Raw genomic sequence first — 16,410 nt, 5'->3', positions numbered from 1 at the left:
ACAGCTGGGGTTGTCATATAGGTACCTGCATAAATTCATCCAATAAAAAAATGACCGAATGAAACGGCATTCTACCGTGATCACAATGATATTTAATGTATTTCCAATCTAGTTTTGCTCATACCAGGGATGTTTAGACCGACTGAAAAATTACTATCATTTCTCCCAATTAAGAATATGCCACATATGAACAGTAACAGACAACCTTAATGTATTTGTTGTGGTCAAGGAAATGAATATTGTTCGTAAATACCGATATCAGTTTTGAGCTGTCTTCTTACATATTTAAAGCTGCTTTGAATGACAAGGTTTTGCTGTAAAATATCATTTTGCGTTCTTTAATTACATTTCCTACGCGTGTAGCGGTCATACGCAGAGTTTAACTTAAACAGAACATCCATTTCTGATGGTGTAATCTGTCCAGTGGTCCAGCATTTTAAACATTTGCACTGCCAATTTCACTTTGAACAAGGGATTGGACACAATAATTCAAACATATCAAAGTGTTTTTTTCTATCATTCTTTAACAATATATACATGATAACAGTGAAATAGCTATATATATGAAATAGGTCCATTTTTACGTGAAATTTACACAGACACAAGTTCACAAGCTGAACACAAATTTTAATGATCTACCATCCCCGTTCTAGAGAATATAGACACGTTGGTTGTCATATGTGGTACTTTGAAATACGTTTATCCTAATAATTAGTTCGATATCGTGGTATTGTCTTGCAAATTTACATATATCTGCATTAAGTATTTTTATAACATTTTAGTGCCAATAAAAGAATCAATCAATAATTTTTGAATGGAAAGCACTATTAAGTATACAAAAAATTATTTTGATTCTGTTTCAAGTGCCACGAGATGCAGTGCGTGATGCTTTGTAATTGATTTATTAGTGATATTTTAAAAATTTGGAATTTTGAATAAGTCTTAAATTTAGTTTATAATCATTCGTTAAAGTGCGGAGTCGTTATTCATACCGAAATTGACACTTTGAGTGGCAGGCAGGAAACTTTCAGTCGTCGATCTTTAGAAATCAATTTCACCCATGACATGCACATCTCCCAAAATATACACAGTATATCTAGCAGGGCGATTTCCATGATAAACTAACGAAACATTACGTAAAGAACCAATCACCGACTGCAGGAAAAGTATGTGAAGGAAACGAAAGCGCTGCTATAAATAATGATAGAAACGTACTCCACAACGAAGCTTCAGGATTGTGTTTTTCAGTTTTGGAGGCTGTGGTTTTGTGACAAATTTTGCCACTAACTGGTCAGATTTTTTAAGCTCTCTTGAATTTCATCTGATAAAGGTTGTTTATTTTTGCCTACAAGAAACTTGATATATTTCTTCTGTCATTTAACATGGAAAGTCCGCCAATCAGAAGCCATAGATGTTATCCGAACTACTGCACCTAACTTATAAACCACAGCACAGCCAGAGGCAAATTACACGGCATTGGGGGAAAATCTACAGATCTACATACACTTAGTGCTTTCTCTGTACAACTAGGAACTTCTATTACAATAATTAGGAACATACACAAATCAGGAGAATGGAAGATTACGGGATACAGTTGGAGTGTTAAGCCGACTGGAATTGCAGAGATATTTCAATTGCATAGCTTCATATTCTCTCGTAGATTTTGTTGAGTATATTTTCGCTGGCATACAAACGTAATTTTTTGCGAAGAGTATTTTTTGTGATACTTTAATTTAACAGATTTTTCAAGAGTGATTTTACTACATTATACATGTTAATCTCCGTTTTCTGCTAAAATGGTTTTTAACCTATTGCATTTGTGAACATATAAAACAGTTCTTGTCGACGAATCGTATCGAAGATCTTTGAACTGATGACTGCACGAAAACAGCGTTAGGTGTGTGGAAGGGCAGTTATTTCTTAACTGAATTTATTTCGTGTGTTATGACTTAACCTAGAACAGACTTTGAATAACACTAATGGATTTCTCCTGTGTATAAGACAGATATAAACCAGATTTATCTTTCATATACACATTTAACTGGACTGATGACAAGCTGGACCAGCTAAGCTTTGAAATACTTCACGAAATGTGGTTGTTCTGGCGCACATTTGGGGCAATCTGGCGGCAGGATGGAAATTAGAAGTTAAAGTTATCAAACACCAGATTTTGACGATCATTAAATGAAAGTGTTAGGATCAAGTACGAAACATTCTGAATTCTCTGTTCTTTTCAAAAGATGGATGAAAAATATAAAATGTTAGAAAAGATAGATGAGGGGAGCTTTGGTGATATTTTCACTTTACAAACACTGACTGGAGGACGCGTTTTTGTGTTGAAACAAATAGCATACAGGGGCAGTCTTCTGGCAAACGAATACATCGTCGGGGAGATTGAGTGTCTGAGAAAATTAAAGCATGATCACATCATCAAGTTTGAGGAAGTTTTCATAAGTTCTAATTCTGTTAATTTAATTCTAGAATATGCGGAGAATGGGAATTTGGAAGATTACTTACGAGAACATTTCCCAATGAAGGGGGTATTATTGAGAAGATTCAGTGTGCAGATTTTAGAAGCGATCGAATTTTGTCATTCCTTTGGGATCGCTCATAGAGACTTGACCCCCAGCAACGTTTTAATCACTGCAGACAACGTCATCAAATTGGCTGACTTCGGTCTTGCGGTTTGTGCTGTGACAAACAATGGTGAAATTGTTTTGTGTGAGGATTACCTTGGAAACGTCCCATATCTTGCTCCGGAAGTTCTGAAGGAAACTCCGTATGATGCTTTGATGGCGGACTTGTGGAGCACAGGGATGTTACTTCATTACTTACTGTTTGGTAAAGTCTTACTTCACGGAACGGCGGAGGATGTGCTGTACAAGTCAAACGATATAGCAACATTACTTTGTAACGTAGACACTACATCCTTTTCTCGGACAGAGAAAATTATATTTGTGTATATTCAAAATCTTCTGAAATTTTTACCGAAAGAAAGAACTGCAATTGGAATACTGCAAAGAATTGTGTCACACCATTCCATAACGAAAATATCCAACTGTGTATCGAGTGATCGCGTTTGTGGAATGGTTGGAAATATGTCTGACAATTCAGAAACTAAACTGGTCACTAAGCCATCACGTGACATTGTATGTGGAATGGTATCATGCGCAGACACTCTCAGGCAGGTATAATATTGTCGTCATGGAATGCGGGTCCTTTATATAAAACATGTACTACATATCAAATTTGTATTATAGATTTAAATTTTAAGTATGTTGTTATTTTTGTGGAGCTTTTTTATTAGCTTTGAAATAAATTGAGAAAATATATCTTTTTAGTGGAATAGTTCTTGATATGGTACATTATGCTGGGATAGGTATACTCCTAGTCAAGAAGGGGATCCTCGACCCCTCATTTCTCAAATTGACCGTTGTATTTTTCCATTCTCTTTTAATCTAATATAGGGTGGCCCACATTGGTTCTGAAAATGTCTAAAATTGTTTGAAAATGATCCATAGATTTCAACTGACACCATTTTTCCTCAGCGTGAATAGTTTCGCTAATTAACAAGCTGTAAATATAACCTGTTTATTACGTAACTACTCTGTTATTGGTGTAACGAACACACACTGATGTTGTTAGTATATCCGTTATCTGATATGGCTTTACGGAGTTTTGATGAGCTGGAGGTTCTCGTTGTTTCCATTGTTACGTCATAACATTTATGGCGTCATATGCATCATTATGTCATCAGAGGACCAATTAGATAAAAAAAAATTCTAAGACTCCAAACTCGTGCAAAATCCTCTTCTTACAGTTCCGAATTAAATATGCCAAATGACCTACGACAACGTGTTACATGTAAAATGTGTTTTTGCAAAATGTTTCCGAAATCGAACAGTATCGCATTTAAACAATCGGATGGAAATGTTCCCATGTGTTTGAGACGAAGTTTGGACGAAAATGTTTCAACTTATGTTGTCTTATACAGTCTATGATAATTTGATGTGACGAAATAGCGACAACTTGAACACTTTACTGTTTTATACATTATTTTCCTGTAGTTTTAATAATTTCTATTAGACGTTGGATAGCCGTGTCTCTTCTGGATATTCATTTGATATTTCCACGACACACTTGAAAAGGAGATGAACATCTCGTTGATATAATACAGTCAATAAATACATATACCCTTCAACAACAAACTGTTTCATGGCTGGCTGTTACGAGGACCTTAAATCACGTAAAAAAAGCAACAGATGTACACAAAGTCTGTTTCATATACTAAGGATGGTGTAATTTATGATGAACAAGTAGACTAATTTGTGTGACCTATAGGTCACGGACAAAGCTTGACATATAACGCAGCAGAATAGCCGTGTCCTGTCAGTAGTGTTACCAGCTTGGGAGATTTACGAGGCAGCAAGTGTCTAGAAATATCACTAGCTGTCTTTTACACTCTTCTGTTGTAAAAACTATAAAATCGTGATTGTAGATGATAAACTACTCACAAATGATTATTATCATACAGCGGGATTTCTTTTACATTTGTAAATTTAGATCTTTTTTCGGAAAGTTATCCATGAAAGTTAGGAATGACTGACACTTTGTTTCATAAGTTCACCTTGAAAACTTCTGGTATAGAATGATGGATGACGTTTCACAATATTTGGGGCCACTACTAGGAGAGTTGGGGGGTTTGGGAAGGGATGGTGTCGTAACGAGCATGAATACTGGAGAATGGCGTTCATAAACTTATTCGGAAGATATCATACCCGGATTGTTGAGATCCGGAATAAAGATATTCCTTTGTATATATTACTGAATCTCGTGAATAATTCGCACACTTATATTTTCGAAAAAAAAAACCCATTTCATACGTTTAACGGGTTTAATGGGTTTTCTGTTATTATCTGAATTGTTGGACTCCATCGAACAGAATTACGAAAATCCGGGAATGTGTTGTGTATTTTTGTTGACAGCTGAGTTTGTAAACATCATTTGAAGTCTAACATTTGTTAGAAAAAACATAACCAGAGAAAGAGGACATAATTCAAATGCGTTGTCCGGATGGTAATCGAGCAAAAACATAAAAGTTTTGACGTATTTACGAAATCAATCATTTAAATTTTTTTCGTCATTGATAAACGAAAATTGTGTTTTCTTGCTCTATAAAGGAACAGTGCGAGTCTCCCTTCATTTTCGAAGATTTACCACCTGTCTCGAAACAGCTGTGGGTTTTGACATTTAGTAAGGGGATAAATGAGCTTTATGGTATACCACACACATCTTGATACAATAAAAATCGCCAGTATTATCGGGAATCCCGGATACTTAGGGGAGATAAAACCCATGACATTTGCTTTAGATTGTCTGAGAATTACAGTTATTTTAGTGTGCGAGCATCATCATTTCTCGAATGACAAAGCAGTCGCTCAATCTAAACCATCTAAAACTGAAACCGCATCATCCAAACGTGTAGATGGTGCTTCATTTCATGTTTTTATTAGTAATTTAGATTCTATACAGGTTATTTTTGTTAATTTATCTTTTTTTATTTATATATTTCACATTAAGACAAATCGTTTGAAAAATTTGTTTAGCATCTGAAGTAAAAAAAATTAGCAATCCTTGTAAATCTTATTGTAATCTATCCCTACACTTTTCCGGTTTTCCTTCCTCACCGCCCGTGATAACAATAACACAATCTGTATTTATATGTTAACTTAACGTCATAAATTTGCGTCGTTATTTTGTTCTGAAACTCTGATTTCAGGACCAGCTTATAAAGACCAAGATTAGTTTCTGATTTCAGAATTTCAGGGGAAAATTGATATGCTAGAATGAGGTTGCTGACAGAATCAAACGGTACGCCAAGTTATCTACAGTAAAGGATGAAAGTCAGTGACATGAGATAGGGTTGTTTACTTAAACAGCGAGATCGGCAGTCGTATTGATAAGGAAATAGGTTATCATTCAATAAAGATATTTCACTTGCTGTCATGTCTCAAACTAAATTTGGAAACAGAGTTTCTGAAGCAAGTCAGATATTACTTTTATCAATAGATACTAGAAAACTTAGGTGTTCAGTCCCTAGCGAAGAGCGGTTTTTCCCACTGCGAACGACTTTTTTCCAAATCAGGATGAAATTTCAGTTGAGCCACATGAACAAATATTTTGTCAAGATTACATGTGTTTTATAACGAAAAATTGTTAGAATTGATAATAGATGACATGTTCCAGACAACTGATTTGTGAGAAAACTTGAACTTTTAGTTTTAACGTGTTAGAAAGAGCGGGTTCCATGGGGAACCAGGGAAACGACATATTCCAATGCTTACGTTCTTGACTTCATTTTTTAATAAGATTACGAGAAGATTGAGGAATGCATTTAACACTTCAACGATATATCGAACGTATTTTCAAAGCACGCACTCGAATGAAGATGTAATGTATGATCAAGTGTATTTGGAATTCACTTATCAATTCTTTCTTAAAAGCAATCTTCTAGAGAGTTATTTATGAACTAGCTGGTCAAAATTTCAAGGAATATCTTGACTCATCCATTTCATTATCGAGGTAACTGTTTCATCAATTCAACGTCGAGATGTTGCAGATTTACGTTTTTGCTTCGCACCGTTGATATTGTCGATATCATCTTATATTCGCAAATACATATAAAACTCAGCGAGAAACTAGAAAGTATCCCCTGTTATACTTTCTCTCCTGATTCAGATTTTTTTTTATCTCGTTCTTATAATAAACAGTTGAATATCTGCCGATCGACAGATCTTCCTCAACGTGCAGTGGGGTGACCGGATGGCGCTGTGATAAAGGCAATCATCTTTCACCCAACCGTTCGTCGTTCGATTTCCGGAACGGACTTGAAAAGATATTACGACGAATGTCTAACCGCATAGGTTTTCCCTGGGTAACTCGGTTTCCTCCGACAGAAAAAACCCTCCCATCTCCATCTCGATTAATATAAGTAGAAAAAAAACTTGTTTTTCATTTGTTTTAAAACATATCATTTCAAACATATTAAAAAGACCCATTGCGTGTTTCCGTCCTTGCCAACAAGAGTGATTAATATCAGCCGGAAAAACTTGTCTAGTATTTGTTGTAAAATAGGTAAAGTTTTGTTTTTGGCTGTTTGTAAACAACCATTTCACAGGAGTATCAAACATAATCTATTAGTTTAGTATTTGTTGTAAAATAGGTAAAGTTTTGTTTTTGGCTGTTTTTAAACGACTATTTCACAGAAGTACCAAACATAATTTATTAGTTTAGTATTTGTTGTAAAATAGTTAAAGTTTTGTTTTTGGCTGTTTTTAACGACTATTTCAAAGAAGTACCGAACATAATTTATTAGTTTAGTATTTGTTGTAAAATAGGTAAAGTTTTGTTTTTGGCTGTTTTTAAACGACTATTTCACAGAAGTACCGAACATAATTTATTAGTTTAGTATTTATTGTAAAATAGGTAAAGTTTTGTTTTTGGCTGTTTTTAACGACTATTTCAAAGAAGTACCGAACATAAACCAGAGTATCACGTACAGATGTGTAAATATACCACTCCCTCTGTACTGCCGTTATCGGTTGTTTACTTCGTCTCTCGTTATTTTCAATGAAGCAAAACAGAATTGTTTGTAAACAAGCTGTTGGTTATTAATTATGCCTGTGCCGCATTTATCGTTATTCATATTCCACATGTAAATAAAACAATGTTATGTAATTTTATCCCCATTACGATAATGTTTACGAAGCGTTGTGCAATAAAACTGTTGATAAACACAACATAACTGTAAAAGAACAAATGACAAAAATGACATTGTTTATCAACAACCATTTGAGAAGTGTCTGCACTTGCTATTTTACGAGACTGGTGAGGTAGATGGACAACGTACTGGAACACCGGCCAATTCGCTTGTTGTCCTATAGCAATGATAACAAACCACAGAATATGTTTTAAGAACAGATCTTCACATCACCTCTACAGCAAGAACAGGGAGATCACAGACAGCGGCTCAGAATCAAAATAAACAGAATGATGATCGTTTTAGTGTTATGTTTTATTATTACCAGGAGAGAAAGGGGAGCTTATGTACTTACTATGTGTGTGGGTAAAACATTTATTTACTTTGGAAGAATCAACAACACCTAAAAACGGACACAGGTGAACATTACAACATAAACACTGATTATAGACAATGTCTGTGAACTCCGGTCACTTACTTCTCGCCACCTCACCTTCTTAAATAGATGTAGGTGGTCGAGTAGCGCTGTGGTAATGCACTTGCCTTTCACTTCGGCGCCTGGGGTTCGATTCGCAGAAAAGATGTGAAAAATGTAAGGTATGGGGTTACCTACCTGATTACACGTGTTTTTCACGCGTAATCCACTCGCGCTTCTATCCGAGCCAACAAAATTTATAAATATTACTGGGAATAATGTCGCAGTTGTTATGATATCAATAGTTCATCTTTTCAAACAAAACGTAAAATGGATTAAAGTCATTACCATTATTCACTTCTGGTTACTGATGACATTTTTGTGCTGGAGACTTACTGGAATATTTTGCCAGACCAACAAAAACTTTTGGCCTATAGATACCCCGACCTATCCGTCCCCTCCCGTGGTATCATGTAATTCGTGATGTTTCAAGGTCAATGTCAACTTTTTCAGTAATATATTTAGCTGGTTACAGGTTTACGGTTGTAGTAACAGGTATGAAACATATTGTGATTTCAATTTTATTTCATTCCGTATCCAACAGTATATATATAGGATTAGAACATACATCTATATGATATCATCTTCCATTTGTTCAAAATGGCAGGTAATACAGCCACTACATTTCAAAACAGTATTGACAATACAGTCCACTACGTCATAAATAGTAAAACGTCATCAAGAATTTTACCGGATTTGAACCCATGACCTCGGTCAGAAGAGTTCGTATGTACAGAGTGCTTCATCCCGGCTTCTGTTGTGGAGTAGAAGGCCGAATGTGTCTGATATATCGTGTACAGCTCTGTCATCTGTTCTCAATATCGTCAAAATACACATAAAAACTGAAATGATATGAAAATATTTGGCTATTTGCCAATGAAAAGTTTATTCTTTGATCTATTTTGCCTCAGTCTGTTGCCGTTTCCAGTCAGCTTTAATAGCGAATGACCTTGACCACTTTCAATGTCACAAGGATGAAATACCTGTTTAGGATAAAGTGTTTGTGCAAGTTATAAGCATTGACCTTTGTTGTTAAAATTTCATTACATTTGATAACTTTTTTGTATCGTAATATTCAATTGTTGAAATGCTAAAAAAATCTACTTGAAGTTTTATTTCTCAAATAAGTCTATGTTAAATCAAGTCATAAATTGTTCTTTAGAAATAATCTAAAATTCCGTTTGGCAGCGCTTGTTTTTGCCTTTATTAAAAAAGAAAAGTCTTCAGAGAGGAATTTCTGTCTCTATCAGAGATGCAAACGGGTGTCAGGAACGACAACTCAGGTTACAGCGCTGACGAAATGAATTATTCGACAGCTGTGAGTATATATCATTTTTGTATTCATCGTGATGGGAATCACATAACAATATCTACATCCTCATGTAAAACTGGTACACCAGTCTGCCTTAAGAAGTGGGCGTGGTGCCGATGAGTGATTGCCAATAGGCGTGGTTCTTCCTATCAAACCGAGACGAATGTGCGTGATTCAAACAACAAGCGCATTGATGTACATGTTTTAACAGGTGATGTGGTGGAACTAATTGCTCGCTATCAGCTGCTTATTAAGAAGTGCTAACAGGTTTTAGTTTATCATGTAAGAGACACGTCCGGTTGTATGCACTGTTAGGTATTGCACATGCATAGATTAATACATAAACAAACCGCAACACGGAGGTTAAAAACACATCCGCACAAACATATTAACAAACCTCAACACAGCGGCTAGAAACACATACACTCAAACACATTAACAAATCTCAACAACGTGGTTAAAAACACATCCACTCAAACACATTAACAAACCTCAACACAGCGGTTAGAAACACATCCACTCAAACACATTAACAAACCTCAACACAGCGGTTAGAAACACATCCACAGAAACACAGTTACAAACCTCAACACCGAGGTTAGACACACATCCGCACAAACACATTAACAAACCTCAACACCGAGGTTAGACACACATCCGCACAAACACAGTTACAAACCTCAACACCGAGGTTAGACACACATCCGCACAAACACATTAACAAACCTCAACACCGAGGTTAGACACACATCCGCACAAACACATTAACAAACCTCAACACCGAGGTTAGACACACATCCGCACAAACACATTAACAAACCTCAACACCGAGGTTAGACACACATCCGCACAAACACATTAACAAACCTCAACACCGAGGTTAGACACACATCCGCACAAACACATTAACAAACCTCAACACCGAGGTTAGACACACATCCGCACAAACACATTAACAAACCTCAACACCGAGGTTAGACACACATCCGCACAAACACATTAACAAACCTCAACACAGCGGTTAGAAACACATCCACAGAAACACAGTTACAAACCTCAACACCGACACACACAAACTCAACACCGAGGTTAGACACACATCCGCACAAACACATTAACAAACCTCAACACCGAGGTTAGACACACATCCGCACAAACACATTAACAAACCTCAACACCGAGGTTAGACACACATCCGCACAAACACATTAACAAACCTCAACACCGAGGTTAGACACACATCCGCACAAACACATTAACAAACCTCAACACCGAGGTTAGACACACATCCGCACAAACACATTAACAAACCTCAACACAGCGGTCAGACACACATCCGCACAAACACATTAACAAATATCAAAACAGAGGTAAACGCATCTACAAAAACAAATGAAAATAACACCAACAGTGCAGCGGTAATAAAGATTTAAAGACCTAATAAAAAGGCATTGGTTTGCCAAATAATAATTTGAAAAATATTACCGCAGTTAAAAAACATCCATGCACACAAACACAAAGAAATTGTACATGTATTTTTCTGGCGAAAACCTCCGTAATGCCATTGGTAATAGATTATGAATGTCACTAATACATGTTTGGCAAGGCACAGACCTTGATACGAGTTTGTAACGACTGTTTTAAATAAACTTTGTTTTGCATGCATGGTTTATGGGACACGGTGAGACCAAATTAAAGGCCTCAGTACCTTCAGCGATACGCCATGAAGCACGAGCGTACGAGGCGACTAATGTGGTCCTACACGTATATGAAGAATGGAACTTTCTATGTAAAGAATTAAATTGAAACTTTCTTCACTGTGCTCTGTTAAGAGACAAAACCCACATTTCCCCGTCGAAGTACCACTCATTCTACATATGTACTCTCCTGCTTTTCATTTTCTTGTGTGCCTGGATGCCTCTGTTTGCTCGTTTACCAGATAACATGATAACATGACCGACTTTGAATGGAAATGGGATTTAAAAGTACACAAGTGTATCGTTGCATATATTAGAATTCCATGAGATAACTTTTGAGAAATATTTTCAACATGGACATTATCTTCATATTGGATAAGGATTATGTTGTTTTTTTATCCCTGAAGCTTTGTCCATATCTATGGCCTTCTTTGACAAAGTAGGATTTTTTTAGCATCCTTTTGACGAGGCGGAAACTGTCCATATCAAAAAATCCTATACTTCAACCAGTTAATAAATGTCGTTTGATTTCGTTACATCTGTAACACTAAGCTTTTTTTAATATTTAAAAGAAAATGATATGCTGTTATAATAAATTTTTGTAAAAATGTATCAGGTTTTATTTATCTATTTTATTCATTAATATTTTTTTGTGAAAGATTGCAAAATAACCATTCAAATTTTCTTGGCACTAACAAGCGGTCTCCATTCCTCGACAGGCTTTGTTGGCGAAATCTAATTCCATAGAAAGACACTTATTACGTAAAACCATTACATGTAGAGGATGACAGGACGTGTATAGCTAACATTCTCAAACATGCTTTACTGCATTGTACTTTACAGATAATTCCTTTACCACAGATGTTTGTTTTATCAGTGCAAATTGTGTAATGGACTATTAATGGGTTACACCAAACCTTAACACCCTAATTTATACATAACGATAAAATCACACAAGCCTGCATGTGCATACTGTTTTTATTAAGTGTAACTTAACTCTACATACAGACTCCAGTCCAAAAGAGTTCCACAGACTATGCCGATATATCTCATGTGTAATCCTTTCTACTTCGTTGAGAACATTTAGGACATGGCCACCAACTCATTGACTTATCATTTAAAGAGAGAGAAATATCTTTTTATCACAAATATATTTCATACAATGTATTTAACATGTCTCATTCAGTGCGATGTTAAGGCATTGTAAATTGCAGCAATTTAACGTTCTGTGTTGTTAAACTGCATGCTGTTAACATGTGATAACATGTCAAATTTTCTAAATACCTACATGTAGTTTATACATCACTTTAACAGGGAATTTGGACATCACCCGACATATTCATTCGGTAAAATTCGGCAAAAACCTAGCTACACGTCAGCCTCAGGAACTTCTCAGGTCCCTTAGAGCACTACATGTGCATCGCATTTATCGCATCAACACGCCAATTTTAGCTTTAATTGCTGTTTCAGTCCAAACGTCTACTTTCCTGCAGCCCAGAATTGTTTGTCTTTTTTATTAAGGTTAGCGCTGGAGGTGGGAAGTGAAGCCTGTGTTTCTTATCAAATCGTTGTAGAAGATTGATTTCGTAAACATCACTGGAGAGTGATTCAGGTACAAACGCCAATTTTCTAATTAATATGCATAAAATATTACATCATTGAACTTGTTTGAAACAGTTTGCAGACAATGTGGTCCATTTATGTTTATCTCGATTCGCCAAACATTCTTTTTTTTGATCTTGCATTCCTGGTCCATACCTAATTAAGAACTTAATTAACCAAGAGATATTTTGTCGTCTGCACCACGTCATCAACCATGTGATCTTGTGTCTTGTATCAGTCTGCAACAACACAAAAAATGGTAATTAAATTACCTTGAGGCGCCATTCAGTGGCCCTTTAACATCCTTTGACATGCTACTGTCGTATTTTGTTCCTGGGTCCGTTTTTAGCACTTCCCTGCCGTATTTAACAAATGAAATATGATGACATACATTTCAAACCTGTATACACGCAAAGCACCCCTTTATCATGTAACCGGCTTGTTATCCAGTGAACTGACCTATGTATGTATGTAATATTTTTTGCGTATATGTCACTTATGTAATAAACACTGGAACTTTTTTAATGGCTGTTGCAGTCAAAAATCGATTGAGATTTTTTATGCTGGCCTTTACATTTTATTTTGTCATATATATTTTATATTCATTAAAAACCCGTCAAAAATAACTTTTCTGAGTATTGTGATTAAAAAGCATCTTAGAATTGTTTTCATCTTATGAGAGATTGTATCAAATTTGTCTCGAGGCCCATTTTGCTGAGACTCGAAAAGAGGAAAACCTGTGACACTGTTTCATAAAAACTTGTATGAAATGGAAACACATTTGAGGTCCTGAATAGTCTAAATTCCGACCACACAAGACAGGTCATTCTTTGTATAACGTAGTGTAGAGCACTGAATTATATTACATTTGCATAATGCACAGAAAATACCTTGCCGTCCATGCATCGTTCGCACACTGCACAACTTCTGTACAAATATGTAAAATATGCTTACTGGTTCACGCAGGTGTGCATTACACGTGTACGATGTGCGAAATTGTGACTGGTGCCCTTCATCTTCTCCATGTATCGTGTGTTGATGCTATCAGACTAAATACTTTACAATGGGGCCGTCATTCACCCAAATTGTCCTGACAAGTACATCTTCTCATCAAGAGTAATTTCGGTAGCGTCTGACCTCTCCAACTAGTCACAAAGGTCCGGACAAGTTCCCGAATGAAACCATGATGAATCGACGATATCTGTATATTGTATCATATATACATATATTGATAGTGGGAACACTGTTTAATTTTTTTTTCAAACTTACATATAGGGGTGGGTGGAGTGGGGGGATGGGGGGGGGTGGGAGTTGACATATTTTACATTATCTTCTTTTTCAGAAAATTCCACTACTTCTTCAAAATAGTAGCTACGGCATTTAGGTCGCGATACAATCGACACAAATTTCCAGATATCTGTATCAGATGTCAGCGACAAATGTCATTGGGACAGCACAAATTGTTCCACGGTGTTTTAATATCACTCATAGCGTGTTTTTACTCTAACTGCTGTGAACTACACAGACCATGTCTGAATCATTCGGTCTCATTTTTTTAATAGACGCGACATCAAAATAATGTGATATTGCGAAGATTTATTTTTAATTTTTTGAATATGCAGCTATATCCAGCTACATGTATGTGTTAAAATATTTCATGGAATTCAATAACTTGTTGCAATTATGAAATAATGCTGGTTTGAAATAAACTATTATACATTAAAATGTTAAACCAACAGGGCGGCGTTTCCACTCGAAGGTTAAAGAAACTGAAGGCTTTCACGTTAGGCTTGGATCTGTACTTTTAATCACAGAATCCCTGAATTTCAAAGAGATGTTATGTTTTCCTAAACATCCTTACTATGTCAGTTTCAATGTTACATCATGTTAATATGCTGATTCTGTTGTATATGACATTCCAGTCCTGTTTGTTCATCAAAGAACTCTTATGTAATGTCGTTATTGTATCCTAGTGGATGACTTACAAACAAAGGGAACAGTTGTACTTATGGAATTACTCATTTATCGCAATCATATTTTACATGGTTTCTGCTTTTGTCTCAAAGACATACCGTTTCATCATACTTGTTAATCAAAAGACACTAAGGTGTTGAGATACGAAACGCACCTGCCAAAACCATAATGTTTACATAGGTACTGCATTGTGTAATCCCCAGCCGTCGTATTCTGCATTAGACAAACCTCTCTGATACACATGTTTAGGAGGAATACTGCTTAGCAATGACACCTGTCGCCTCTCATCCTTCAGACAGCCTACTTTGGATCACTTAGTACCACAGACACTCTATGTGTTTGCCTAGCTCCCAATCTACCACTCCGGATTACGTTGTACACAGAACACATTATGTGTCCCTGTAGGCACCGTCTCACAAAATAAATTACAAGCTTTAAATATAGGTATTAGTGGGACATTTCTCAGCCATGTCTGTCGCGGCATCCGCTTTGACCTTTGGTGGGTGAAATTGTCTGTCTTCCCGTCTTTAGACCTCCGAGAATTTTATAGAATAGAAGTTCTTTAGCGCATCCAGTAGGAGAGTTGTGTGTGACGTTTCGATGACTACACGGTCACCTTCATCAGAGAAATGACCAGTGTGGAGCGTACTAGCATTGACGTGCACAGTGCACGAGATAGTAAGGAATCGACTTTTTTCGGTTCTGCTATAATCCTATGTACACTAAGGTAAGCTTAGCCGAATAGACAATAGTACATTGTTACCACCTTGTGGACTTTTTTTTTCTAAAATCTTAGCCGTCTTGTCACATTATTTTCGATCTTATTGCACATTTATCTGGCTCATTGATGAAACTTTGAACACATAAAAATAAATTTATTTATAATGTTCACGCATCGAATATATTGTATAAGAACAGGGAATCAATGTCATGGTAGATAATGAAGTAAGTACTATGTTTATCTAGGCCGTATGTCTCTAATGTCCCTATTGTAAGTTGTCCATTTCTAGATAATAATATCTGGTCTTTCTTACTGGTTGCGGTGTACGAAATTTATATTGGAACCAACATGAAAGGAAGTTTCACAGTGTTTGTATTGTACGTTATCTTGTCTAAAGTTAAAAACACGTTACCGATGTCACATGCAGCACATCGTTATGCACGTGCTAAGTAGTTATACATAACCCTTACCATATATATGGGACTATTATACTTACGAAAACTATCATCCTCTTTTAATGCGGAAGTGATATAAATCGTTTAATCAGCTATCGGTTGGTGCTAGGAAAACTTTAGAATTTTAGAAGCTAAACATTTATCTGTTTCATGTTTGAAGCTATACCGAATGGAACGTGGAAACTGGGGACATTCACTGTCTTGCTTAGACTATTTCTTGCTACAAGTATGTTGGACAACCTGTCTTGTCGTTATTGTCAAAGTAATCTTGTCGCTTACTGTATGAACGTATATGGAGTATTCTCCAGTTGCATTTGAAAAGGTATATATATGGGAATATAGACCATGAGTTTTCTGTTGAATATTATCACTTAGTGACGTGTTGTTGGAAGATCTCAGTGTCACACAGGATCAG

At 36.1% G+C, this 16,410-nt stretch overlaps 1 protein-coding gene across 1 annotated transcript; it reads left to right on the top strand.

The window, feature by feature from the left end:
• The first annotated feature begins 2,191 nt into the window (after positions 1-2,191).
• LOC132551669 (uncharacterized) lies at positions 2,192-3,194 on the top strand. Its single transcript, XM_060215849.1, has one exon. The coding sequence runs from the start codon at positions 2,241-2,243 to the stop codon at positions 3,192-3,194; it is 954 nt and encodes a 317-aa protein (XP_060071832.1). The 5' UTR covers positions 2,192-2,240.
• Positions 3,195-16,410: the final 13,216 nt, after the last annotated feature.

This window comes from Ylistrum balloti, unplaced genomic scaffold (assembly GCF_031769215.1).
Source record: "Ylistrum balloti isolate Yb309-2 unplaced genomic scaffold, AGI_CSIRO_Ybal_v1 Utg370208, whole genome shotgun sequence".
Taxonomy (NCBI): domain Eukaryota; kingdom Metazoa; phylum Mollusca; class Bivalvia; order Pectinida; family Pectinidae; genus Ylistrum; species Ylistrum balloti.
This window is presented reverse-complemented; position numbering and strand designations above follow the sequence as displayed.